General features: G+C 47.3%; 1 protein-coding gene across 3 annotated transcripts in view; it reads right to left on the bottom strand.

Annotated features, from left to right (window-relative positions):
- The window catches only part of Rab11fip5 (RAB11 family interacting protein 5), a 36,098-nt gene extending 23,135 nt beyond the window's left edge, over window positions 1-12,963 (bottom strand). For all 3 annotated transcript variants that reach the window (XM_026411739.2, XM_026411738.2, XM_077792017.1), the window contains exon 1: window positions 12,357-12,963. In XM_026411739.2, coding sequence (XP_026267524.1) covers window positions 12,357-12,784 — 428 coding nt within the window. In that variant the 5' untranslated portion in view covers window positions 12,785-12,963. The remainder of the gene's footprint in view (window positions 1-12,356) is intronic.
- Between the last annotated feature and the right edge of the window lie 14,513 nt (window positions 12,964-27,476).

A 27,476-nucleotide genomic window follows, 5' to 3' on the forward strand; every position in this document is an offset into this window, starting at 1 on the left:
TCAATAAACTAACAAATTAAGGACTTACAGGAACATGTTTGTACCTGTTCCCAAGTGCTCTCTAATTGTTCCTTTGACACACCCAGGGTCTCATCCATGAGAGCAAGACCTCCCACAGAGCATAGGGCCCTCCCTTGTCCACTGTCCCCCTAGACAGAAGCCTCCAGGGGGAAGAAGTCACTGGATATCAGGCTTAAGGAGGGTGGGGAGTTTCAAAACAGGCCCTTCTCTAACTGTGAGACTCCTCCTCAGCCCCCATCTCCAAGCTAAGATCTCATTAACAGACCTGGGAAGTGCTCAGCCATGGGGGTGGAGGAGGCCTGGGTACTGATCACACACCAACCCACCACATGGCCTTGAAAGGCCACTGGTCTTATCACCATTACCAACTACAGCCACTCACTCAGCACTTGTGAGCTACATACCATACGAAACCCTTGACACACTAAATTACAATTCACATCCTAGTTAATTCCATGAATAACCTTCAGAGGTCAGGATGAGAGGCAAGATCTAAGAGCGGCCAGAAACATGCACTGGGGAGCCAGGCTGCCCGAGCTTCAGCCCTAGCCCGTCACTCACCATGAGCTCGGTGGGCAGGCTAACTGACCTCTCTAAGTCTTGGGTTCCTCACCTATTTATAAAGCAGGGGTAAGAGACGTCCCTTCTCACAGGACCACTCCGAGTATTCACAGGATTATGGGTGGAGCTCTCAGGGCCAGCACAGAAGTGTCAGCTATCATGTTTGGCAGATGTGGACACTGAGGTGCAGAGAAGTTCACAAAGGTAAGTCACGTGCTGTTCAGGAAGCAGGACAGCCAGGACTTGAAAGAAGGCTCCTTGGCTCCAGAGTCCTGGGCCTTCATTACTGCCTCCCTCTTCAAGTACAGCACATACACAGCCCCACACCCAGAACCCCAGCATCTCTGCTCAACAAAGAATCCAAAGTCATCTCATTTCTCTAGGGTAGGGATGTGTATTAGGAATAAAGTTACATCTTTACTTCCCCTAATCTCTAACTGAAATTTAACTTGCCTATTGACAGTAAGTTTCTGCAACAGTAACAGTATAGTAGCACTACCTACAAGCTTGTCACCCAGACATTCCATTTTCATATGGAATTACAGCTATTGCAGATGTCACAAAGTATTTGTATTCGCTACTTTGAATTGTAAAGTTATTAGACTACAACTAGATCACATTATTTAAAACAGTAATAAAGTACATTTTTCTAGCAAATGTCTTAACATATTGATAAATTTACTTCAATATCTTTGGTGTACTTTGTAATTCTATTTAGAGACCTTATTCTAGGGAGAGGCCTGTGGACTTCAACAGATGCTAAAGGGGACCACAGCACAGACAGCTGAGAAGGCCCACTCTCAAGTGGGGAGGGGGCCAGCTCAGCACAGGTTAGGTCAGGCACCCAGGCTGAGGGCTCAAAGCAGAGGCCAGGTGCTGCTTCCATTTCCTACCCAAGGGCACGTAGGACCTGGTGAGCAGCAAGCCGCACGGTGCTGAGGCTGACCCTCAAAGAGCCTCATGCCAAAAGACATGACTCCTGAGAAACAAATCAGCAGGGCACTTGCCAGCTGGGGAGCAGGAGCTTGTTTTGATCTCGCCCTCAACCCACAAACTTCAAATTCCTGGGGGTTGGCTTCATCTAAGCTTCACCTGCTGAGGCTGAGGCCACACACATAAGGTCTGCAGCTTCTCATGGCTGCTCACTGCTCCTGCCTCTTCAAAGACAGACCTTAACTAAAATAACACCCACCTCCACACAGGGGACAAGGGTCTGCAAAGCTGACAGATGGAGGAGTCAAACCCCACCCAGAGGCAAAGGAAGCCAAGATGCCCACACTCGGGCTACCCTTGTGCTGCCATGAGAATCTTCGTCAAGAGAAGTCAGGTGCTATGCGAAGAAGGAAAACACTGACAGTTCTTTCCCAGCCCCACTCTCCAACTTCCCTCCCTAGAGTTGACATAAATAGGAGATTGCAGAGTTCCAGAGCAAGAAGGTCCATGCCTCAAAATGCAGATGTTGGGCAACATACCAAGACATCTGCCTGTACGTGGCCTGCCCCAGATGCCACTCCTGGCCAGCAGTCAGCCGTTTCAAGCAATGTCTTGTAGATGAGATTACGTCTTCAAAAGGCCTGCAGCCTTCAATGACTGGTGCCAAGACAGTATCGTGAGGCAGGATGGATTTTAATTTGAAAGTCATCCCCAAAATGAGAATCAACAGCCAAGAATCCCATTCCTGCTGGTGCTGAGCTGTGCCAGCCTGCCACTCCTACAGCAGGGAGACTAGGGAGCCAAGCGGAATCCTTCCTTACAGGGGGCTCCTCCCACCGAGAACCAGAACTGGAGATCAGGCAGCCATCACCAGTGACACGAGAACCACAGGGGGAGGTTTCTGGGGAACCTTCGCAACTGGCTGGGCTGGGCCAACAGCCAAGATCCAGGGCTTACTCTGGGCTCCTTGTCAGTGATGCAGTCACAGGCCACCTGGGAAGGACTCGTGCTGGGAGATCTAGAGTTCACAAAACAGAAAATTAAGGTGAAAGCATGATGAGGAATCCATTTCTAATGTGTGACATTCTCAAGGACAAAGGCCCAGTTCCCATGCCAGCCAATGCTGTGAAACAAAGAAACAGGAGCTGGAATGGTGAGGAGACATATGCTGAGGAGACATATAACCCAAGGACCTCTTTGGAACCTGACTCAACAAACCATCCATGAAGAGAGATTTTTGATACTGAGGGAATTTGAAAGTGGACTGGTAATATTAGATGATTATTAAGGAACTGCTGGTTTTGTGTGATGATGACATTATGGTTATGGTTTGTTTTTTTTTTTTTTTAACAAAGTGCCTGAATCATGGAGACAGCTGGAGAGCATACTCTCCTCTTGGTCCCGCTAGGGAACAATGGTGGGCTTGCAAGGACCTCTGTGAAGCTGGGGATTAGCCTTGGGCCAGGCTGCAGGCCTTTCCTCCTTGTGCTACGTCCTGCACCCCACTCCTGATCCTGCTCCTCACTCCCAAGCCTTAGGCTCCCCTATGAGCTTCGCAGCCCCATCTGCCCACTGCCCAGCACAGGCCAGGCCCATGAGAGCCTGACAGCCCAGCCTGACACCAACACCACCAGCACCCATCCCTCCTAGGGGCACACGGAATCTGCCAGTGAAGTTCCATCCAACCAAAGGAGGCCTCACCCAGTCCTCCTTTCCCACATTCCCCAAGGATTTTCCAGGAACAAAAACACAGTGTCCTTGGGACATTTACATCTTGTGAGGAAATAAGACAGTTACACGAAAAAGAAACAGAGTGGTCAACCCCACAGTTCACAGAAGGTTAAAAGGGAGTGGCAGGGTGATCTTGGAAGGGGGTATATAGGACATGCCATTTACAGGGGTCCTTGAACAGCAGGTAGGGAAAAAGCAAGGAGGAGTCAGGAAGGCATTCCAGGTGAGAGGCACAGAACATGCAGATGGCAGGACTGGACGTGTAAATGTGGGCAGAAAGGTGCTTTGGGGCAGATGGAAGTTAGTCTCCAATATCACACTGTGACTTTACTCTGGAACCTGAAGAGTGCTACAAGGTACAGCACAAGGACGGGAGCTGAAGGACACCATGCTGTAGGAAAAGTGAGGATCAGCAGGGAAAGGGCAGGGCAGCAAGGTGAGGCCGGGAGGCCAGGGTGGAGCTGGTACAACCCAGGAAGACCCAAGCCAGAATGACCCGAGTAACTCCCTTATGTCACAGCAGCAATTTCTGATCATAAATTAATAAATGGGCACTCTGGTTTTAAAAAGGCAACAGCAGCTAACGGTCTATAAATTAAAAAAAAAAATCCTGATCTAGGTCAGGGGCAACAGGGATATCAGGAGGGTCAGAAGGCCCCCCTTGGATGCCTCTCTTTGGTGTCCCTACAGCTGCCTATGGCAGAGCCACTCCACCAGGGACTCACTGCTACTGAAACCAGAGACCAATATTTACCTTTTATGTCTCACAACTCAGGACAAGGCCCAAGATATAGAACATCTTCTAGCCAAGAGTGGCAGTGTATGTCCAGAGTCCCATATACTTGGGAGGCTGAGGCAGAGGATGGCTTGAGCATAGATGTTTGAGGCCAGTCTGGGCAATGCATCTAGGCCTGTCTCAATGAGAAGAAAGAAGGGGCTGGGGAACCTCTTAACACCGTAACTGGCAGGACTTGGCTTCTGTCTCAGAAATAAAATGAAAAAAAATTATTTCAAGGGCATTGTGGGAAAACCCCAGTGGACTGGAAAATAGGAGGCCTGGTTCTAGTCTTGGCATTCATTAAGTGGCTTTAAACAAGCCGTTTCACCTCCGCAAAATGGGGGTGATAACATAGACAGGGAGAAGTGCCAACTAGAACTGTTATATATTCAGAGTTTGGAGAGACAAATAGAAATTCCTTTATCCAGAGTCCTCTCCATTCCCATGCCTTCTCTCCTCTCCAAATCCCCACCCAAGCAGTCTGTCTCACACTCCAGCAGACAGGAGGTGTGGGGGCCTCAGGCCGAACCGTGTCTCCCAACACCCACAACCTAACCCACTCCAACTTGCTATCTACAGTAAAACTGCAAGCCAGACGTAATCGCAGGACAGGATATGCCTCTTATCGAGCCCAAAGATGATCTTATCACCTCTTCTGGCACCACACCAAGCCTGGCACTGACAACCCTCAGAGGGAGCCCATACCATCATTCACTGGGTAGCCCTGCCTCATCCCCCCACCTCAGACCCCAGCCAGGTCCAGCCTCCCTCCCTCCTAAGCATAAACATTTCCTCTAATCCTCACCCTCCTGCTGGAGGCTCCAAAGGTCTGTCACTGTCAGCTTGCCTCAGAAGGGGCCAGAGGCCTCGTGCTCACCCACATGAGAAAAAGCTATAAAAATGCCAGGAGGCAAGTCTAACCACCAGACAGCAACAGAAAGTATGTAAGGCCAACAGTACAACCCAGGGGAAAGGCACAGGCTGGAATCCAGCTACTAATCAAACAAGTCCTGTAACCTTGGACAGGTCATTCTATCTCCTGAGACCCCAGACTCCCATGCCCAGGAAAATGGGGGTCACTCTGCCTGCTGCCCTTAGGGAAGAACAAAATGAGGTGATGCTGGGAAAGCAGTCTGAAAAGTAGGCCAAGCCACACATAAAGATTTGGGTTTATTGTCTATCCCAGGCCTTTTACAGGCTGTCACCAGCCCTCCAGGAGCCAGGTTGCCAAAGCCAAACAGCAATGACCCTGTCCACGAGGAAGAAAAGAAGCGACACGATGCCCTCTTCCAGGGGATCTTCAGAAGCTTGGGGAAGAAGGAAGAATTCTACATAACGCATCCCCCCCACCTGCCCCCCGTGGCTCCTAACCTCATAGTCACCTTAAACAGCAGCCCTGGGTCAGGAAAGACAGAACACAGTGATGGCTGTCCCCTCCTCTGGGTCTCAGTTCAAATCCCAGGTAGAAATGAACAATAAATATCCCTGTGTGGGAAAGTGGCCAATTATAGCACATAACTGTGTGCTGGGAATGTTGCACTTGGACATACAAAGAGGGAGGGGGAGAGGAAAACACACAATGCATCTGTTTATATATGCATAAAATAATGTTGGATTCCAGAGTGTTGGCAGTGTTGGCTGCTTCTGAAAAGAGGAACTAGGTAACTCAAGATGGGGGGGCAAGGTGTTCCCTTCTGTACCTTTAGAATTTTGAACCAGGTGAACTACTCAAAAATAAAAAGTAAAGAAAGCCAGGCTATTTTTGCTTGAGAGAAGCACAAAGAAAACTAAACTTGGCTCCCCACTTGCCACCTCTCCTGGGCCGGTCCCACCACACCACCTCTCCTTTTAGAGGGGCAGTTTCCCTGCCTCCAACATACCAAGCCCCCCAATCAGGCCACACCTGCCATTCAAGACCCAGCCTCCCCCCCGCCAAAACCCATGCAGATCCCTCCAACCCTGATGAGCTCCCCCTTATCTCAACCATATTCTTCTCTCAGATTTTTTATATTATTCTTCTCTCAGATTTTTTATATGCTTCTCTGTGGGCTCATTATCCTCCACATGAGTGTTGCTCCAAACACATTTTTGTATTTCTAGGGGAAGGGCTATCCATTTTCTTTCCCTGCTTTCTCCCAGCATTGGCCTAGGCACTGTGGTTATAGCAGTTGCCCAGTAATGGCTTTTTAGATGTTGAACCAAAAGAAAAATATATAGGAAATAACTACATCACCATAGGAGGAGGGACCAAAGGGCTAGGAGTGTTCAGTCAGTTAAGCAAGCACGTGACACCCTGGGAAAGGTCAGGAAGTCTTCTGTGTGCTGATGCCCCAAGCCTTGGAATGGGGAGCACCCAGGGTGAGGCACAGCTTCCAAGGCTTCACCCCATCCCTCAGAGACATCTCATGGCAGGCAACACCCCCATCCTCTGGAACAGATATGACCAGGCAAGAGGGACATACCAAACATGCTTGTTCCAATAAACCCAGAGCTCACCAGGAAGAAATAGGTCTCACTTATGAAGCCCAAAAGCTAACCCCAGACATATATCATGGAGGGAGAGAGGCCTCAGCAGGGCAGCTGCTGAACACCTGGCCCTGTGAAGAGTGGAATCATGAGAGAGACAGTGGAAGACAATGAGCAGCACATGTCATGGTCAGGAGCATAGACTCTGAGGCCAGACTGCCTGGGTGCACATCCCAACTCTGCCATGTGCTGTGTGCCTTTAGAAAAGTCACTTGACCTCTCTATGCCAATGTTTCCTTGGTTATTAAGCATAGTGACAGCACTTACACCTCAAGGACTTGAGGTGAGTTAATAGAAATCAAGTCGTTAGGATAAGGCCAACACCTAGAAAGAGGTTCATGATGATTCACAAGACCAACAGAGTAACAATAATAAACCACCAAAACAAGAGTGCATGATGCTCCAAGTGTGGGGATTCAAAAGGCTGGGATGACAGATGGATTCTCCAATGGCCACCCAATAGACCTTTGGTGCAGTCCTCTTCTCAGGAGGCCTTCCTGGACCACAGCCTACCCCAGCGACCTGTCTACTCTGAACATCTCCAGAGATGTACTTTCATCCCAAAATACTGTTATTGGATATGACACTTCCAAAAAATTTAGAGGGATGTCCATGGCCTCCTCTCCTCTGAACCCCTCCCCTACCAGGGGTACTCCAGAAATGCCTCTGGAAACGCCTCTGCTCTGCCAAGTCTTGCACAGAGCCCCAAGGTCCCCTCCCCTTTCCCAGCAGCAGTATCCCTATCTCAGCAAAACCCCACCAGCTTATCCACAGGAACTTTGGAATGAACACAAGGCCCAAAAGCCATCTCTTCTTCACCCCAAATCCTACAGCTCTGCAGGCTGCTGGGTTTAACAGCATCCACACAGAGCTGGGTGTGGTGGTGCACGCCTGTCATCCCAGCAGCCCAAGAGGCTGAGGCAGGAGGATCACAAGTTCAAAGCCAGTCTCAGCAACTTATCAAGGTGCTACACAACTCAGCGAGACCCTGCCTCAAAATAAAAATTAGTTTACCAGGCACAGTGGCACATGCCTGTAATCCCAGCAGCTCAGGAGGCTGAGACAGGAGGATCACAAGATCAAAGCTAGCCTCAGCAAAAATGAGGTGCTAAGCAACTCAGTGATATCCTGTCTCTAAATAAATTACAAAAAAATAGGGCTGCGGATGTGGCTCAGTGATCAAGTACCCCCAAGTTCAATCCCCAGTACCAAAATAAACAATAAAAAGGAGTGGGGAATGTAGCTCAGTGGTAATATGCCCCCAGGTCAAATCTCCAGTACCGAAAGAGAGAGAGGAGCCACACAGAGCCGTCCCCTCTACCCTCTGCTAACTGCTGAGTAGCTGAGGACACTGTCCTCTCCTCTCCTCCTCCAGCCTCAGTTTCCACATGTCCCAGAGCCAAGCCCCCTTTAAATCCTGAGAGAAGAAACAGCCTGAGGCCAACAGAGAAAGAATAAAGTGACCAGATTGCCAGGAACATGGAGGACCCAAGTTGTGGACGCATTTTTACTGCTTGGCTGTGGAGAAGAGCTACAGCATTCTGCAGAGTTTTAAAAAGATGACTGATTTCCTCAGAGTCACCACAGTTTCTGTCACTGTGTTAATCATCTGTCCTGGAGCACAGTGGGAAGGGCAGGGGAAACATCTGGACAAGGCCAGACCAGCAGTTTAGCAATGAGAAGAGCAGAAGAGCGTCACACATCAGGGTGGCAACAATAACAAGAGGGACAGGCAGCTGCCACCAAAAAAAAAAAAGAGGACAGCTCTCAAGGTTGCCTAGAATGGTGCCTCCTCCCCAGCTGTCTACAGGGACAGGGGAGCGGGGCAGAGATGAGGCTGACCACAGGCCCCTGGTAGCCTCCCAGTTCCCACCCAGGGCTCAGGGCCAAGGGCAGATGCAGAGAGAAGCGGAAGCTGCTGTGCCAGCAAGAAGGAGCTGCCCAGACCAACAGAGGAGTCACACTTCCTACCCCTCCCCACTCCCAGAAGCTGCTGCTCAAGCAACCCCAAATAAAAGTGGCCCACAACAAGAGAGATGCCTGTGTGTCCTAATGACTGGCTACAGTGCAGCCACACCCTTCCCTAGAAGCCCCACGGCCTGGATTCCAGGCCTGGGGTTGGACCAAGAGCCAAAGCCAGGGACCTGAGTGGCCTCAGCTGCTTCCTGAACAACAGACTCACACCTGGAAAACAGTGGAGGGAAGGCTGCAGGTCAGGCATCATCTGCTCACTACAGTTACACGCAGCCCACCGGGAAAGAAAGCCCAAGGGAAAGGAAGAAGCTCTCAAACAACTCCCACCCTTGGGCCAATGAACTGCATTTCCCCTCAGGTGCTTCCCAGGGTTCTCAAAACCAGCCTTTTCAAAGAGGTCTCAGATCACCATGACCCCGGAGCTTTCCCTTGCCCCCAAAAATCCCCAATGGCACTGTCTGGGCAAAAGGTTGACAGAGCCTTCCAGGGGCCACATCACAATTAGCAACCTGGATAGCCACACAGATTTTTAGTTTGTGATGAAAAAAGACAACTAATACCAAACCAAATCAAACCCATAGCTTTGGCTTTTCCAAGGGACAAGCCCATAATTATTGACCCAATAGGCCTCCAGACTCTAGGTCTAATGGCTGGGACCATTTTACTCCACATTTGGGTCAGGGGGAAGCTGATCAGGTCCAGTATCTTTGGGAGTATAGGTTCACTATTGTGGAACAGATTTCCTGAGAGCACCTGCCCTTTCCCTGCCAAATACACATAAACCAAGGCTCCCAGAGGGTCAAGAGCAGGTCTTCCCAACCCACCGCAAGCAGAGAAGCATCTCTTGGGATTGTCACACCCAGCAGAACCATGATGGTCCACACACATTTCTGTAGAGGAGAAGATGTTCTAATTAAGTATCCTTGTATACCACGTTAAGTTATATTTTGAGAACTTCCTGTTCAATTATTTGGGAAAAAAAAATCTAGTGAAAACCCTCACCTCAAAGAGTGTCCCATTGACAAAGAACTTTCAGGGGCACCTAGAACCAATGCTCCAGAGCAAACCAACAACAACAATTTGAAAGCTTCTATGTGTCAGGAACCATACTGAGGTTTTCAGAGGTGGTATCTTATTCAATCTATAACTGATGATTATTGTGATCTTTTAAGAAATGAGGAAACAGATCAAGAAACCTGTCCACTAGTCACAGAACTGGGAATAAAACCCTGTCTCCAGTTCTCTCAGCACTGTGCTGTCCTGCCTTCCACCCAGGGCAGGGGCAGCTCCAGACAAGGTCATGAGGGAGGGCTGCAGAGCCACAGGCTAATCTGAGCCTGGCTTAGGACCACATGCCCAGCCCTAGTTCTCATGGCAGAAGGCCACAGAGTCAGGACATTCCATTAGAAACTCATATTCCTGTCACCCACGACAGTGGTCCTGAAGCTTTTCCAGACTCTAAGGTCTTGATTATCTTCCCCATACGACAAGTTCTTCCAGAGTAGGGAAGGTCTTCCAGACTAGTACTACTGGACACAGTTACCAAAACTTCCCTCCATGATTACTAGTGTCCACTGACCTCCCTAGCACGCCCAAGGACTGCACTAAAAGCTTTGCTTGCATTCTCATTTCGCTCCTCACACAGCCCTCAGAAGGAGTCAATCATCCTCATTTCACAGATGAGAAAACTGAGGCACCAGGAGTTTACCTAACTTGCCACAAGGTGACAGGCTTGACACTGGGATCTGTTTGGTACAACTACACAGCCATCTCCTCTTAACCAAGAGCCTGCCCTTCCCTAGACTGTCAGTGACATAGGACCTCCCTGAGACCATCACAGCTACATGTGGATGTTCTTTTCCACCATTATGCAAAGCTGAGGAAGGTACACCCTGGTCTCCTCCTAGCCCTCTTCCTACTAGGCAATGTGCAGACTCACTGTCTTAGCATCCCATACCAGGGTCAAGATATACCTCTAGGAGTGGCCATTAGAGCCAGAGGTGGGGACTGAGTAGGGGTGGCAGCCTTCACCCTGGGTCAATGGGCATGAAGTTGGGTGCAGTAAGCTAGAGGCCAATTTCATGGAGTTTTCCTTTGCCCACCCTAAGTATCCTGTCCCACTCCTGCCAACTCCAAGCTCTATAAATAGCCCAGGTCAATGCATCAGAGGAAGGACAGCCAGGTGGGTGTGGAATGATCTGGTGGAAAAGATGACTTCTATAAAGTAAATTAAGGCTCTTGTTCAGATCAAGGGGTGGTAAGTCAAATTCTCCAGCACTGTTCTTGGCTGAAAACAGGCCCACCTGGACCTGCAGGCTGGGCTGGCTCAGCTAAGATCCAGAGGCTAAGAGTAAGGCAAGGGCAGGAACTGGGGGGGCGGGGATCAAAGATGCTCCTCCCTGTCTTTTTTTTTTTTAAATTGGTCTGCTCCCCTCCCCCCAACCCCCAACACACAGCAGATAAGTCATCCACCAGCCTGGCCAGAGTAGCTCAGCAGTGGGAGGGGGAAGAGGTACACTGGAGACAGATACCTCTTCTGAAAAAGAAAGCGGTAAGAAATCCAGGAGAGAGCATTTCACCCCACACCCACCCCTTTGGGTTCCCTGAGCCAGGAAAGAAGGAGAGCACAGAAAGAGGGAGGAAAAAAACAAAACAAGGGCCAAGCTATACCACATGATCCCACACCAAGCAACTGAACAAGTCATAGGAAAGGAGGGGAGAAGGCCAGAGCAGGGGGAGATGGAGTCAGGTCACAGGCTTGCCTGGAACCTGCCCCATGCTAACCCACTTCCCACACCAGGCTGCAGCCAGCCAGGAAGGCCCTTCTCTAGCCACATTTTGAAAAATGTTCAAGGTCAGACCCTTTTCTACTCAAATTCTGCTTTCATCTGGTTCTGCACCAAGCTGGAGGCTCATTCCTCTCCTCTGGCAGCCCTTCCTAGGTTTACTAAGTGGGAGCCATTCCCCTGGGCAAAACTTTGGAGACCAAGCTAGTCCCCACCTAGGACACACCCCAGTTCCCATCCTCTTCCCCTCCCCTCCCAGGTCACAGACAAGTTAACCACTCAGTGATCCACAGCAGGTGGTCCGCCCTGAGGACTGGCTTCCAGATCCTGCCCAAGCCCAAAACAGGAAATGAAGCTACAAGACTGAAGCCTTGATCTTAACACAGGGGAGGCTAAATGCTGTCAAAATAAATTATTAAAAAACCCACTGGCCCTTCTCAAGCTAAGCGCCTGGGAGAGAGCTCCTGCTGTGCACTAACCACCACTGACTCCACCTGGGCAGGGCAGCAGGCAGGCCACTTGAAAGCTGACCTAAGTATTTCCTTTCTTAGGGGCTCCTCGAGTCCTCAGGCCAGGGACCCTGGACACTGGGACTGCAAAAGACACTAGACAGTGGAGGGCAAAAAGCAGATGTCCTGAGCAATCTCGAGGTTCAGGTGGGACGCCTCTCACGTTCCTTCCCCCACAGGGCAGAGCAGTGACTGCAGTTCCCTTCCTCTCCATGGAAAGGGAGACAGGCCCCGAGGCCTTAAGATTTCCCTTTTTGATTTCCCAGCCCAAAGCCTCAGGATTCCACTCCTAACTTTCCTTGACAATCTACTGCTAGTGCTTGGCCACCACTCAAACTCCCCTGGCCTCCCAGAGCCCACCAGCGTGTGTTTGAGAAACCGGGAGAGGACTCCAAAATGCGAAAAACCAACTTATCTGTCGGTTTACACCTTTGAGCGCGAGGCAAGGGGCTCACTGCCCCGCTGAGATTCGGGGTCCTGATCTCCCACCAGCCCCACCCGGTGAGGCCTTCAACCGTTTCTGCGCCCCCCACTCACTGCGTGTGTTGGGCGCGGCCTGCACCAAAGACTTCGTCCAGCGCCACCGTGGCCTGGCCCAGAAATTTGTCGACGCCGATGAGAGAGCGATGCATGGTGGTGAGCACCAGCTCGCAGGCGGCGGCTGAGCCCGTGACCCAGGGCGACGGGCCCGCGTCGGCCTCCTGCGCCCGGAGCAGGCCGTCCAGGGCGCCGGGCGGCAGCTCGAAGGAGCACTCCTCGCGCCATTCCGGGCAGCCCTGCGTCTTCTCCACCACCGACGTGCTGTACTTCTCGCGGCCCACCTGAATCACCGTGTACGCGTCGCTGGTGCTGCCGGCGGAGCTCTTGCCACGCAGCCCGCGGGCCCGCAGCACCGTCACCTGGACGTGCGTGGGCAGCCAGCGGGAGGGCCCCACCACCGGCTCGGCGTCCCGCACCAGGGCCATGGCGGGGGAAGCGGCGGCGGGGGAAGGCTGGCCGAACCCGGCGCAGACGCGGGGACCAAGTGACAAACTTGACAGCGGCAGAGGGCGGTCAGGAGCCCGCTCGCCGCCGCCCTCACACCGGACCGCCGCAGCTGCGGGCTGGGCTGGGCCGACCCGCCGCCGCCTCCCCGCCTCCCCGCCTCCCCGCCTCCCCAGCCGCCGGCCGCGCGGCGACGTCAGCGCCCCGCCCCCGGCCCCGCCCCGTGTCCCGCGGCCCGCGGCAGCGACCCGCGTGGCGGTGCGGCAGAGCTGCGGGGGCGCGGCTCGCTCCCCGGCCGCCGCAGACCTGCCAGAAGCAGGAGGGGGCGGGGCGACGCGGGCCCGGGGCGGGGCTCGTGGCCTCTGCAGAGGTGGGCGGGGCTCCCGCGCTGGCCCCGCCCTGGCCGGGGGCACCCGGCGCCACCCCGCCTCGCTCGGGGTGAGCGCTACGCCCTCCGGTCTAAACGAAATGCCCGCTCTGCGCCTCCGGCCAATCCCAAATCTTCCTCCTGCCCGGGGAAGTCCTTGCCTGGAAGTGGTCCTGGCCCACCCTCCTGGGATGGCCGTTCCCTTGGCGCGGACTAGTGGCCGTGTTTCGGACCCCTGCTACCTGCCTCTGCCCCCTGCTACCGGCCTCTGCCCCCTGCTACCGGCCTCTGCCCCCTGCTACCTGCCTCTGCCCCCTGCTACCGGCCTCTGCCCCCTGCTACCGGCCTCTGCCCCGGACACGCACTCCCCTGCTTCAGTTCCCTCCGACCCATCTGGTTGCCCTGGTCCCACCAGAGTGACTCCCCCACCACCCCGCCACGCGATGGCCCGCATCAGCAGCGTGCGGGCTGCCGCCTCCAACCTCCCGGGTGCGGGAAAGGACTTCGGATGCGGCGCGGGAGGGCTAAGGGCAGGGCTCACCCTCCGCGGACACTGCGGCAGAGAGCCGAGTGATGAATAAATGAGTGACCACATCAATATTTAAGCATTCGCTCACAGCACTGTGGCTCCTTTGCGTCACGGGTTGGTGGTTTCAAGTAATAACCAACACCCGTTATAAGTGCCTACTATGTGCTGAGCCCTCAGTATTAGCTGGACAACTGTTTTTGGTTTTCTTTTTGTTTTTCAGTTGTGGATGGACACAAACTTTTGTTTTATTTATATTTATGTGTTGCTGAGGATCCAACCCAGTGCCTCACCCGTGCTAGGCAAGCTTTCTACCACTGAGGTACAATCCCAGCCCCATGGTTTATTAATAATGACAATCGTTAATAATTATAGACGTTGAATATCGGCCAATGTTGGCCCATGTGCTTTATGTATTTGTATTGTCTCGTTTTATTCTCAGAGCCACCCTATGGGGTATGATTTTTTTTTTTATTTACTTATTTTCGGTACAGAGATTGATCCCAGGGGCGCTCTGTCACCTGAGCTACATCCCCAACCCTTTTTTGTTTTTTTATTTGAGACAGGGTCTCACTAAATTGCTGAGGCTGTCCTCAAACTTGAGATCCTCCTGCCTCAGCCTCCCAAGTGATTGAGGATTATAGGCATGCATTACCGGCTTGGCTATGAGTATGATTTTTATTCCGTGTTTTCCAGAAGATAAAATTGAAGTTTAAGTAAATTTGTCCAAGATTCCTAGCTGGCAGAGGTGGGATATAAATCCACACCCAAAGCCTTTGCTTTTCATTTGTTTAATTTTCAGAGCCTATACTTTTAATATAATTTTACCAGGGATTGAACCCAGGGATGCTTCACCACTGAGCTACTTCCCCAGCCCTTTTTATTTTTTGAGATAGGATCTTGATAAATTGCAGAGGGCCTCGCTAAGTTGCTGAGGCTGGTCTTGAACTTGTGATCCTCCTGCCTGTACTTCCCAGGCTGCTAGGATTATAAGTGTGCACCACCCCACACCTGGCTAAGATCATTTTTAAATAAGCCAGATGCAATGGAACAGTCTGTAATCCCAGCTACTCTGAAGTTTGATTGCAACTTTGAGACTGGCCTTGGCAATTTAGCAAGACCAAGTCTCAAAAATAAAAAGGGCTGATGATGTAACTCAGTGGTAGAGCGCTGCTGGGTTCAATACCCAGTACCACACAATAATAATATTTTTAAAATAAAATGTAATACACAGGGGCTGGGGTTGTGGCTCAAAGGTAGAGTGCTCACCTAACATGTATGAGGCACTGGGTTTGATCCTCAGCACCACATAAACAAATAAAATAAAGATATTGTGTCCACCTAAAACTAAAAAATAAATATTTTTTTAAATGTAATACACAGCTTAAAAAATATATCAAATAGGTCAGAAGGGCTTATGATGAAAAGAAAAACCTGCCTCTTCACTCCTCAATGAAGGAATACTACTTAAAATCATTTTCCTTTATAGGCCTAGTGGTTGCCTCTACATTGCTATACAAAATGCTACATAGCTATATCTGGATTTACCAGGGCTGACCATTATCTATTGCCTTCCGGCTCTGATAGATAGTGATTTTAGCTGGTTCACACCTACTTTCCTCCCACAATCTTGTATAACTATTCTATTATTTTTAGTTCACATTTATAGTGGAAGCCTTTATTTCTTCTTAGGGAAACTCTCCTCAGTACTACTTGACTTTCCACCCGCAAGCCATGTTCTCAACCAGGAACATGAATGTGGGAGATCAATAGACTCACAGAGGAGGCTGGTGAGAAAACACCTCGAGCCCAGGTCTGAGGCCTCCACCATAACTCTTCACGCAGCCAACTTTGGTAAGTCCTGGGCACCACCATGCAATTTGTTATATTGCTTTTCAGTCTTTACTCTGTGTTGTTGTTTTATATACATCATGGTCCTGAGGCAACTAGAAGTGTAATAATTAAACCCAAGGAGTTTGGGAGTCCTTTCCTACCATTTACCTTCTTTGTTTGATCTCCTTTACCTCCGAAGACAACCATTGAAGGTAGGCACTGTGGCCACCCTCAGTTTCACTGATGAGAAAACTGAAGCAAAGAGAGCTTGGGTAATTTCCTCCAAGTCAACAGCTGGAAAATTTCAGAGACTGGACTTGAAGTCAAGTCTCAGTTACTGTGGCTCTCTGTCTGACGTGTTGGCCATCTAAGCACAAACTCTGCAGGAAGTGCTCGCATGCCCATAGTACATATAAAAAATTGAGATACAAAAAAGTTAACTGACTTAACCAAAGTTAGAGTCAGGATGAAGTTTCCACTTTAAGAGTAGATTCTCCAGCACCTTTGCAAATGAAGATATCTTTTACCAAACTTCAACTAACATAAGTTTGGCACTCTTCTTTAAAGATTCTGTTTCAGGTTTTCCAACGGCTCCTCCTTACCTCCCTCTTCCTCCTTGATAAGAGTAGCAAGGTTCCAGGAAAAGGGAAAAGAGAACTCAAAAGGGCTACTCCCCCTCAGGCTTTCCTTCCTCCTGCCCTCCTTCCTCCTGCCCTGGCCCACGCAGTTTGGCAAGGGCAAGCTTCCTGCTGGCTCAAGATTGGAACCCTAGGCGGGCAATGAAGCCAGGCAGAGCTCCCCAAGGGTCATTTGGCCTTAGGAGGAAAGGGTGGGACTGCTAGCTGTCTGCAGTTGGTCAGAAAAGAGCAGAAACTCCAGATAGTGAAGACTAGGCCAACTAGAGCTGTTTCCTCCTATAGAAGGTGAGACCACCCCACCCCACCCACTGCAGCTGAGAAATGACTAATTCCAGGACTAGTACAGGGGAAATGCAAGATGAGCCTGGATCATTTTGTAGGAAATCCTCAGAGAAAAAAAGGGTGAGGGGCTGCAGTATGTCAAAAGAACACAGAAGCCACGTTCAATGGCTCACACCTATAATCCCAGTGGCTCAGGAGACTGAGGCAGGAGGACTGCAAATTCAAGGCTTGCCTCAGCAGATTAGCTAAGCCTAAGCAATTAATTCATCAAGACCCTGTCTCTAAATAAAATATTAAAAAGGATTGGCAATGTAGGTCAGTGGTTAAACACCCCTGGTTCAACCCCTGGTACCAAAACAAACAACAACAACAAAAAGAACACAGGAGCCAACTGCAAAGAGCTTCCAATGGACAAAGTTAAGACAATTTGAATTGCAAAGTATTGGATTATAGTCTATAAATATTCATGAGTCTGTAGACTATATCACTATAGTGATATCAACAAATGATTGAATGAACAATTAAGATAAATGAGAGAGAAAAGAAACATCTTCCTTACACAATTCTAAGTGATATATGAAGGTGTGACCCCTCCAAATGGTATAGTTTAATTCCCCCTCCTTGAGTATGGGCTGGACCCAAGAGACTTCAAAGAGTACAATATGAAAAACAGTAATTTTACAATGGCAAAACCTGCAGATATCCCTTAATCAGTCATCAAGATTAACATCAGGGGCTGGGGCTATAGCTCAGTGGTACAGCGCTTACCTTGCATGTGGGAGGTCCTGGGTTCAATCTCCAGCACCACATAAAAACAAATAAAAGTAAAGAGATTGTGTCCATCTGCAACTAAAAAAATATTAAAAAAAAAAAAAGATTAACATCAGCCCTGATAAATCGTTGATGCACCCCAGACATGACACAATGAGAGGGGCATTTCATCTGTGCTTTTCTGAAAACCCATAGCTGTTTTTTTTTTTTATTTTGGGGTTTGATTTGGGCTTTTGACTTGTTTGTTGTTTTGGATTTTGAAGTACTGGAGGTTGAGCCCAGGGCCTCGTACATGCCAGGCAAGCCCTCACCACTGAGTTACATCCCCAGACCTATTTTATTTTGAGACAGGGTCTCACTAAATTGCCCAGATTGGCCTCAAACTTAATCCTCCTGTTTCATCCTCCTAGTAGCTGGGATGATAGATAGGCTTGCACCACCATGCCCGGCTCCCATAGCCGCTTTCTTTTTCTTTTTTTGTAACCACTGAGCCATATCCCCAGCCGTTTTCATTTTTTATTTTGAGACAGGGTCTCCCTAAGTTGCTTAGGGCCTCACTAAGTTGCTGAGGCTGGCCTTGAACTTGAGATCCTCCTGCCACAGCCTCAGCAACTTAGTGAGACCCTTAGCAATTTAGTAAGATCCTGTCTCAAAATAAACAAGGACTGTGGAAATAGCTCAGTGGTAAAACAACCCTTGGTTCAATCCTTAGTACAAAAAAAAAGAAAGAAAGGAGAAATAATAATGAGTGGGAAAAACTCATCAACTAAAATACTTTCAGATACTGTTTTAGGAAAACTAAATGCAAACATATTTCATTGATTAAAGATATACCTAGCCAGGTACAGTGGCACATGCCTCTAATCCCAGCAACTTGGGAGGCTGAGGCAGGGAGGCTCACAAGTTCAAGGCCAGCCTCAGCAATTTAGCAAGACCTTCAGCAGTTTAATGAAACCCTGTCTCATAATAAAAAATAAAAAGACCCAGGGTTGTAGCTCGGTGGTAGGTTCAAACCCCAGAACTACTAAATAAATAAATAAATAAGAAGAATCAAAAAGGCCGTGGATGTAGCTCAGTGGTAAGATGCTTGCCTGGCAAGCACAAGACCCTGGATTCAATCCCTACTATCACAAAAAAGTAAATAAGCTAGTTAATTAATTAAATTAATAAAATCTAAAATATGCCTAAAATGAAATTGCTTCAGGAGCTTAAAAGTAAAAGTAATAAAAATCTCAGTGGGTTTTAAAATAACTTGACAAGCGATTCCAAAATACATTCAAAAGGGTAGAGCTGGAGAATAACAGGTATTTGTGTTGCTAATAGGTGCTGGCTGATGTTAGAAAGCTGAAGAAATTAAAACAGTGTAAGGGAAAGCTAGAAATACATAAAGGGAGTCAGAAGGAACAGAATAAAAAGTCTAGAAATAGTCTGATGCATGCATAAATAACAATTTAATCAATGATAAAGATGGTATTTCAAATAGACAGGAAAAAGACAACTTTACTTTCCATTTGTAAAACAATAAACGTAACAGGGCTGGGGTTGTACATTAGTAGTAAAGCTCTTGACAGCAATGCAAATAATAGTAAAAATAGTCATTTTTACTAATAAGGAAACAAATACTAAGTGTAAAGTGAAGCCCCAACCCATACAAAAAGAGGCCAGATAGAATAAAGATCTAAACACAGAAACCCCATGAAGATGTAGGAGAAAATATAGAAGTCTATTTTTTGTATTGGGTGCTTTGTCTCAACTGCTCAGTGAATTTGAATAAACAGTTGCAGGTGAAACACAAAGGATAGTTAACCATATAGAAAATGCTAGTTTAAAATTCCAAATTAATCAGCAAGGAAGTCCTGTGGGAGGGAGGGGAAGGACACACTGGGCATGAGCATAAATTGGCACAACATTTTTTTTTTCTTTTTGCAGTGCTGGGGATAGAACCCAGGGCCACTGAGTCACAACCCCAACCCATGCAACAACTTTTTTTTTTTGGGGGGGGGTGGGGGGGGATGGATACTGGGGATTTAACCTTAAGGCACTTAATCACTGAGTTACATCCCAAACCTTTTTATTTATTTTTTTAAACTTTGAGACAGGGCCTCACTAAGTTGCTTACCATCTCACTAAGTTGCTGAGCCTGGGCTCAAACTTGCAATCCTCCTGCCTCAGCCTCCTGAGTCACTGGGATTACAGGAGTATGCCATCATGTCAACTTCTACTGGCACAACTTTTTTTTTTTTTTTAAAGAGAGAGAGAGAGAGAGAGAGAGAGAGAGAGAGAGAGAGAGAGAATTTTTAATATTTATTTTTTAGTTCTTGGCGGACACAACATCTTTGTTGGTATGTGGTGCTGAGGATTGAACCCAGGCCGCACGCATGCCAGGCGAGCGCGCTACCGCTTGAGCCACATCCCCAGCCCTGGCACAACTTTTTAAAGAAATTAACTCAGTGGTATCTATGCACAATTTAAAATGGGCATTCCCTTTAGTCTAGCAATTCCATTTCTGGGAATTTACCTAGGGGAAATACTACACAAAGAACTTTGAATAAGGATATTAATTTCTGCATGATTGAAAACAGCAAAATACTTGAGGCAGAACCTAAGTGTCCATTAACAAAAATAGGAAGAAAATGATGCCTCAGAGAAAAGGCCCTCAGCCCAGCAGGTGGCTGAGGAAGGGAAACTTTCACTGTGGCTTCTGGGCCTCACAGCTGGGCTCCCCATCAGGCCCTGTGCTCAGCAAAACTTTCCTCCCCAGAGGCCACTGGCCACAGGGGACCAAGGCACTCTGACCCCAGGGGCAGGATAAGTTTTGGCTTCCAACCATCAGGGTTTCTTTTTCTTTAATTATTTTTTGCAGTTGTTCATCCACAGGATGCCTTTATTTTATTTATTTATTTTACTTACTTATTTATTTATTTATTTATTGTGGTGCTAAGGATGGAAACCCAGTGCCTCACATGTACTGGGTGAGCACTCTGCCACTGAGCTACAGCCCCAGCCCCCATCAGGGTTTCTTAATGTTGCTTCACCTTTGGTGACTGACTTTTATTTTGAGAAAAATAGAAAGCCTTAAACCTTGGGTCTCTTGGTAAGGCAAATTGTAAAGGTATAGCCAACTTTCCCTTTTAAAATAAAAGTATTTAAAACAAGAAGCTGTGCATATTTTCAATTTGGGGGGCTGGAGGGAGAGGGCATCTTTGGAAAAGGTCCCTTTTCATTCATTTCCTGATTCCACAAAGGTGGGACAGACAGATACAGCTTCTCATGCTGCTCCCCATGAGGGCAGGAACTCTCATAGTGTATGGAGGACAGATATTATAATGCAAAACCACAAAATACAAAACTACAAATATCAGTTAGTCTGTGAAGGGAGCGCCTAGGATCACTGGGATCATCAGGAGGTGGGGGAGGGTTTCCCTGAGGAAATTACATTAAGCAAGACAGAGAAAGATGAAGAGCTGCAAGGAATTGATCCAGAAGAGTTGGCCCGGCAAGGGAAGGGCTTGTTCAAAGGGCAGATACAGGGCAGAGCTGGGAACATTTACTTATGACATAAAGAAAAGGCTGGTGTGAGCCCAGCATGGTGGCACATGCTTGTAATCCTCGCTACAGGAAAGGCTAAGGCAGAAGGATCACAAGGTTGAGGCTAGCCTGGGTGACATTACAAGACCCTATTTCAAAAAATCAAAAAGGGCTGGGCATGGTGGTGCATGCCTGTAATCCCAGTGGCTCGGGAGGACTAGACAGGAGGATCACGAGTTCAAAGCCAGCCTCAGCAATTTAGCAAGGCTCTAAGCAACTCAGCAAGACCCTGTCTCTAAATAAAATATAAAATAGGGCTGGGGATGTGGTTCAGTGGTCCAGTGACCCTGAGTTCAATCCCTGGTACAAAAAAAAAAAATTTTTTTTTTTTTTAAAGAGAGTGAGAGAGAGAGAGAGAGAGAGAGAGAGAGAGAGAGAATTTTTAATATTTATTTTTTAGTTCTCGGCGGACACAACATCTTCGTTGGTATGTGGTGCTGAGGGTTGAACCCGGGCTGCACGCATGCCAGGCGAGCGCGCTACCGCTTGAGCCACATCCCCAGCCCCCCCCCCAAAAAAAGATTTAAGGGGCTGGGGTTGTAGCTCAGCAGTATACCTCTCAACTTGCATGTGCGAGGCCCTGGGTTCGATCCTCAGCACCACATAAAAATAAATAAATAAAATGAAGGTATTGTGTCCAACTACAACTAAAAAAGAAAATATTTTTTAAAAAATTAAGAAAGGCTGGGGAATGTGGCTCAGTGTCTGGCATCTTGTTGAGTCCTGGGGGGGTTCCTTGCCCATTATGGTGGTTGCTAGGAGAAGGAGAAAAGAAGAAAAAGCTGGTGTGACCTGAGCAAAGATGAGGATAGCAAAAGAGGCAAGAGCCATGCTCCCAAGGCCTTGAGGGCCACTTTTAGGGGCACTTTCAGAATTGAGATTTTCTATTTGGGGTAATTCAAAATTATTTAGGGATTAGAAAAAAACTTCTTTTTAAAAAATATGCTTCAGACTTGGTAGTCTCTACAGCTTTACTTTGAGCAAGGGTGGGTATGTCCTGATTTAAACAGTTATCCACAGGAAATTGGGAAGAGAGCCAGGAAGCTGCTGAAGGACTCCAGGCAAATCTCTCCAGGCCGGGTACAGTGGTGCATGCCTCTCCTCCCAGTGACTAAGTTCAAGCCTCAGCCTCAGCAATTTAGCGTGACCCTATCTCAAAATAAAAATAATTTTCTAAAAAAGGGTTGGGTAGGGCTGGGATTGTGGCTCAGCGGTAGAGCGCTTGCCTGGCATATGTGAGGTGCTAGGTTTGATTCTCAGCACCACATAAAAATAAATTAAAATTAAAAGGCTCATTGACAATTAAATATATATATATATATATATATATATATATATATATATATTTTAAGGTCTGGGTAATAGCTCAATGGTTTGAGCACTTCTGGGTTCAGTTCACAGTATAGAAAGAAAATTTTCCTCTTTGGAATAGAGACACCCCCTCCCATCCAGAGCACAAACTGCTAATCTAGACTGACCGGTCCAGGCATGGGAGGTGCACTGGTGAGCACGGTGGTACTCTTCGGTGGGGAAGGGAGTGCAGCCATGGAGTGAGGTTTTGGAAAGCTGTCAGTTCTTCTACAGGAGAACAGGTGTGGACAGACTAATCTTAGAATCCTGACCTGAAACAGGCACTGCAGGAGGCCAGAGCCAGGTAGAGCAAGTTGCTGGAGGTATCATTTCTTGAGGGATAGGAGAGAAGGAGTGCCCGCCCAGAAGAGAACATAATGGACAGGGACATAAATGGACAGGGCTTGACTTTTACAAGCTAGGACATTCTTTTCTTTCTTTCTTTTGGTGCTACTGGGTATTGAAGCCACGGTCTCACACAAGCTAGGCAAGTGCTCTACCAATGAGCTACACCCTCAGCCCTTTTTATTTATTTATTTTATTTGAGACAGGGTCTCACTAAGCTGCTGAAGCTGCACTCAAATTTATGATCCTCCTGCCTCAGCCTCCTGAGTACCTGGGATTACAGGTGTGCACCACTATGCCCAGTTAAATGCTGGAACTTTCTAACATAAACCTTAAGATTTCTTTTCTGTGCATTGTAATTTACCCAAAGATTTCAGGTAAGTCTGGTCACCTTCAACCTGGGCTGAAGTGAATGCTTAGGTATGTGTTCATGTCCCAAACATAGAGAACAGCTTTCCCCTTCACGGACTACTGAGACTACCAAGATGCTGAGAACATCTTTCAGGAGAGGATGGTGGTTCTGGAACTCCAGGAAGTGATACATGAGTCCGTAGCTAGTGGAAAATGCAGCAAGGTAGGCACTCAAGAGATTCCTTAACCCTGAAATATTCTAGAAAGGCCAGAGGCTCGCAGAGGAAATAAGTCCCTCTGGCAACATTGACATGGGCTTAGCCTGAAGATGTGTAGGTAACACAGGATGGAATAATCAGGTATCCTTAGAAGGAACCCCTAGATCCCCTTTAGGAACGCTCACAAAGCAAATAGTTGGGCTGGGATTGTAGCTCAGTGGTAAAGCACTTGCCTAGCATGTGTCAGGCACTGGGTTTGATCCTTAGTACCACATGAAAATAAATAAAATAAAAAGTATTGTGTCCATCTACAACTAAAAAAACAAAAGCAGATAATTATAATCTGTGCTGGTAAGGAAGATGTCACATCTGTACAAAATGGCTGGATCATGTCCTCAGAAGTGGATGCAATATGGCTGACTGCTGAAAGCAGCCAATATCCATCCTAAAGTAGAATTGCAAACTGTAGGAGCCAGGCAGGCCTTACAGAGGACCAAGCCAGCCCTGGGAGACAGCAAAGGATGACAGGGCACCGTTGCTCAATTCCAGGCAATTAAACTGTCATGTTGATAGGAAGGTATGTGCTGCCTGACTTTCCAGTTAAAAGATGATAAAACCATAAATCCAGATTTTAACAAAAATTTTATGATTTTATGTGTTTACGACTAGTTCAAAAATTATAAATATGTTTGAGGTTGGTTATTATGTTAGTTTCCTATTGTTACTTAACAAATTACCACTCAGTGGCCTAAAACAGCACAAATTTATTCTCTTACTATTCTGGTAGCCAAAAGTCCCAAATCAGTTTCATTGTACTAAAGTCATGGTGTCAGTAGGGCCGGTTCCTTTGGGGCTCTGGGGAGAGCCTAGTTCCTGTCTTTCCCAGCTCCTGAAGGCCATCTGCATTCCTTGGCTGGTGACTCTTTCCTCCAGCCTCCCCCTTCACTTCCATCTTCCCATCTCTTACTTTTGTAATCAGACCTCCCTCTACCTTTCTCTTATAGAGGCCCATTGTGATCACATTTAGGGGCCACTCACCAGGGTAATCCAGAATAATTTCCTGTCTTTTTTAGCCACATCTGCAAATTACTTTTGCCAATTAAGATTACATTCACAGAGCCCAGCCCAGTGGCACACACAAGTAATTCAAGGTGCTCAGGAGGCTGAGGTAGAAGGATCGCAAGGTCAAGGCCAGCCTGAGCAACTTAGCAGGACCCTGTCTCAAAAAAAAAAAATAGAAAGAAAGAAAAAGAAAAAAAAAAACATTGAGAAAGGGCTAGGATGTAGCTGAGTGGTAAAGCACCTTTGAGTTTACTTCCTAGTAACAGCCCCCAGAAAAATGTTACATTCACAGTTGCCAAAGTTAGGATATAAATATCACTGGGGCCATTGGTCAGCTCACCGTAGATATAAAGTTGGACTCAGCTCTCCAATTTGAATATAGAGCTAAAGACAAGGGTGTGGTGACAGGGGTGTTGCATGAATGTTCAGACAGAGGTGTGGATAGCTAGAACATATCAAAGAAAGAAAACACCCTCTCTGTCATTAGGATCCTGTTAGCCTGACAGATTTCCCCCAAAACTGATATAATAAAATAAACCCCCAACATCCCAATACTCTGTGTCATAAGTCTGTGATCCTTTTTTTTCAACAGCTGTATTAAGGTTTAGTATATATACACCATAAGTTGCACCCTTTGTGAGTATTCAATTATTTTTAGTAAATTTATAGTTACACAATTGTCACAACCATCCTGGTTTAGAACGTGTCCATCACCCCAAAGTTTCCTTGAGCTTGTTTGCAGTCAATTTTCACCCCTAGGTGCAGCCCAGGCAAGGACTGATCATTCTCCCTGTAGAGATTTGCCTTTTCTGTACACTTTGTATAAATGGTATTATATAACATATAACCTTTTGTGTCTGGCTTTCACTTAGCATAATGTTTTTGAGGTTCATCTATATCATAGTGTATATTATTAGTAACTATTCTTTTTTATTGCTGAGTTGTGTTCCATTGTGTGAGCATATCACATTCTGTTTACCCATTAAATTGTTCATGGACATTTGCATTATTTCTTGTTTGGGACAATTGTGAATAATGTTGCTATGAATATTCATGTACCTAGTCTTTGTGTGGACATATATTTTCATTTCCCTTGGATAGACACCTAGGAATGGAATTGCGGAGTTGAATGTTAAGTTTATTTTTAAGTGTGTGTGTTTGTGTGTGTGTGTGTGTGGTGTTGCTGGGGATCAAACGCAGGGTCTTATGCATGCCAGGCAAGCACTCTACCACTGAGCTGCATCCCCTGCCCTATTTTTAAATTTTAAAGAAACTGCCAAGCTGTTGGGCAAAGTGGCTGATCCATTTTATGTTCTCATCAGGAAGTAAGAGGGATCTGATTTCTCCACATCCTTGCCAACCTGTATTCAATACATTTTTCCCATTGAATTACCTTGGCACCTTTGCCAAAAATAAATTGACCTAATACGTGAGGGTTTATTTCTGGACTCCCAGTTCTATTCTCTTGTTCTATGCCAATACCAGATTGTCTTGCTTACTATAGCTTTGCAGTAAGTGGGTTTGTTTGTTTGATGTTTGTTTTTTGTACTTGGGGGTTGAACCCATGGTCACTGAGCCACATCCCCAGCCCTTATTATTTTTATTTTGAGACAGGGTGTAAGTTGCTTAGGGCCTCACTAAGTTGCTGAGGCTGGCTTTGAACCTCCGGTCCTCCTGCCTCAGCCTCTTGAGCTACTGGGATCACAAGCATGTGCCACTGCACCTGGCTCGAAATATATTTTGAAGTTAGACCACCTGAGCCCTCCAGTTTTGTTCTTTTCCAAGATTGTTTTTGGCTATGCTGGATCCTTTGCATTTTCCACATTAATTTTAGAATAAGCTCGTCAATTTATGTTAGAAAGGCAACCAGCATTTTGATAAGGATTTACTTATTTACTTACTTACTTACTTACTTACTATTAGGACTTTAAAAGGAAAACCACCAAACTGGTTTTCTATACTCAATAACACCAAACGTGTGGGAGTGTTACCCACACCAAGCAACTCCCTACTTCTCTCTGCAAGCACCACTTTGGCACCAAAAGATTCAGTTCGACTCTGACACTAACCAGCCTGAGTTTATAGTTGACCCCACCGGTTAAGGATTCTGTTTCACAAGACTGCCTTCCACTTCAAATGCCAAGTCACACACTTCTGTGAGACTTGGCTACAAATCAGATGTTCCTACCACCCCCTCTTCAAGTTGGCTAATTTGTTATAATGGCGTACAAAACTCGGGAGAAACACTTAGCTTACATCTACTGGTTTATTATGAAGGACACAACTTGGGAACAGACATATGGAAGGGATGCATAGGGCAAGGTATAGGACAGGAGGGACACAGAGCTTGCATGTCCTTTCTGGGCACACTACTCTTCTAGCTCTTTGATGTGTTCACCAATCCTGAAGCTCTCTAAATCCCATCATTCAGGGCTCTAATGGAGGTTCCATTACACAGGTGTGATGGACTACCTCATTGGCTTTTGGTGATTGAACTCAATATCCAGCCCTTCTAGCCGGGCACAGTGGCACATGCCTATAACCCCAGCGGCTCAGGAGGCTAAGGCAGAGGGATCTCAAGTTCAAAGCCAGCTTCAACAAAAACTCAGTGAGACCCTATCTCTAAATGCAAAATAGGACTGAGGATATGGCTCAGGGATCAAGTGCCCCTGAGTTCAATCCCCAGTACTCCCGGCAAAAAATAGTCTAGCCCTTTTTTCCTCCCCATAGGTCAGGGAAGCGGGGACTGAAAGTTCCAACCCTCCAATCATCTGGTTGGTTCTTCCAGCAACCAGCCCACATCCTCCAAGAGGATCATCAGTTTCTTATGTTCTTTATTTTATTTTTTATTTTTATTTTTTTTTTTTACTGGGGATTGAACTGGGATCCTTTACCATGGAGCTACCTCCTCAGTTCTTCTCCCCAACCCATTCTTTTTTTTAATATTTATTTTTTTAGTTGTAGTTGGACACAATACCCTTATTTCACTTATTTATTTTTATGTGGTGCTGAGGATCGAACCCAGGGTCCTGCATGAGTGAGGCGAGTACTCTACCGCTGAGCCACAACCTCAGCCCTCTTTCTTTTATTATTATTTTTTATTTTGAGACAGAGTCTTACTAAGTTGCTAAGACTGACCTCCAACTGATAGGGATTTAGGATAAAGAGAGAGAAATACTGAATTTTAAAAGAAACACCATAAGCCCTTGAGATGCAGAAAGCATGGATAGAAGTCTTGAACAACGTGCCCTTGGCCCATGCCCTAAAATGAGGAAAATATGCAAGGGCACAGAAAACTGGCATGAAATTGTGCAGCTCCCCCCACCACCCCCGGGCTCCACC

This window comes from Urocitellus parryii, chromosome 12 (assembly GCF_045843805.1).
Source record: "Urocitellus parryii isolate mUroPar1 chromosome 12, mUroPar1.hap1, whole genome shotgun sequence".
Classification (NCBI taxonomy): domain Eukaryota; kingdom Metazoa; phylum Chordata; class Mammalia; order Rodentia; family Sciuridae; genus Urocitellus; species Urocitellus parryii.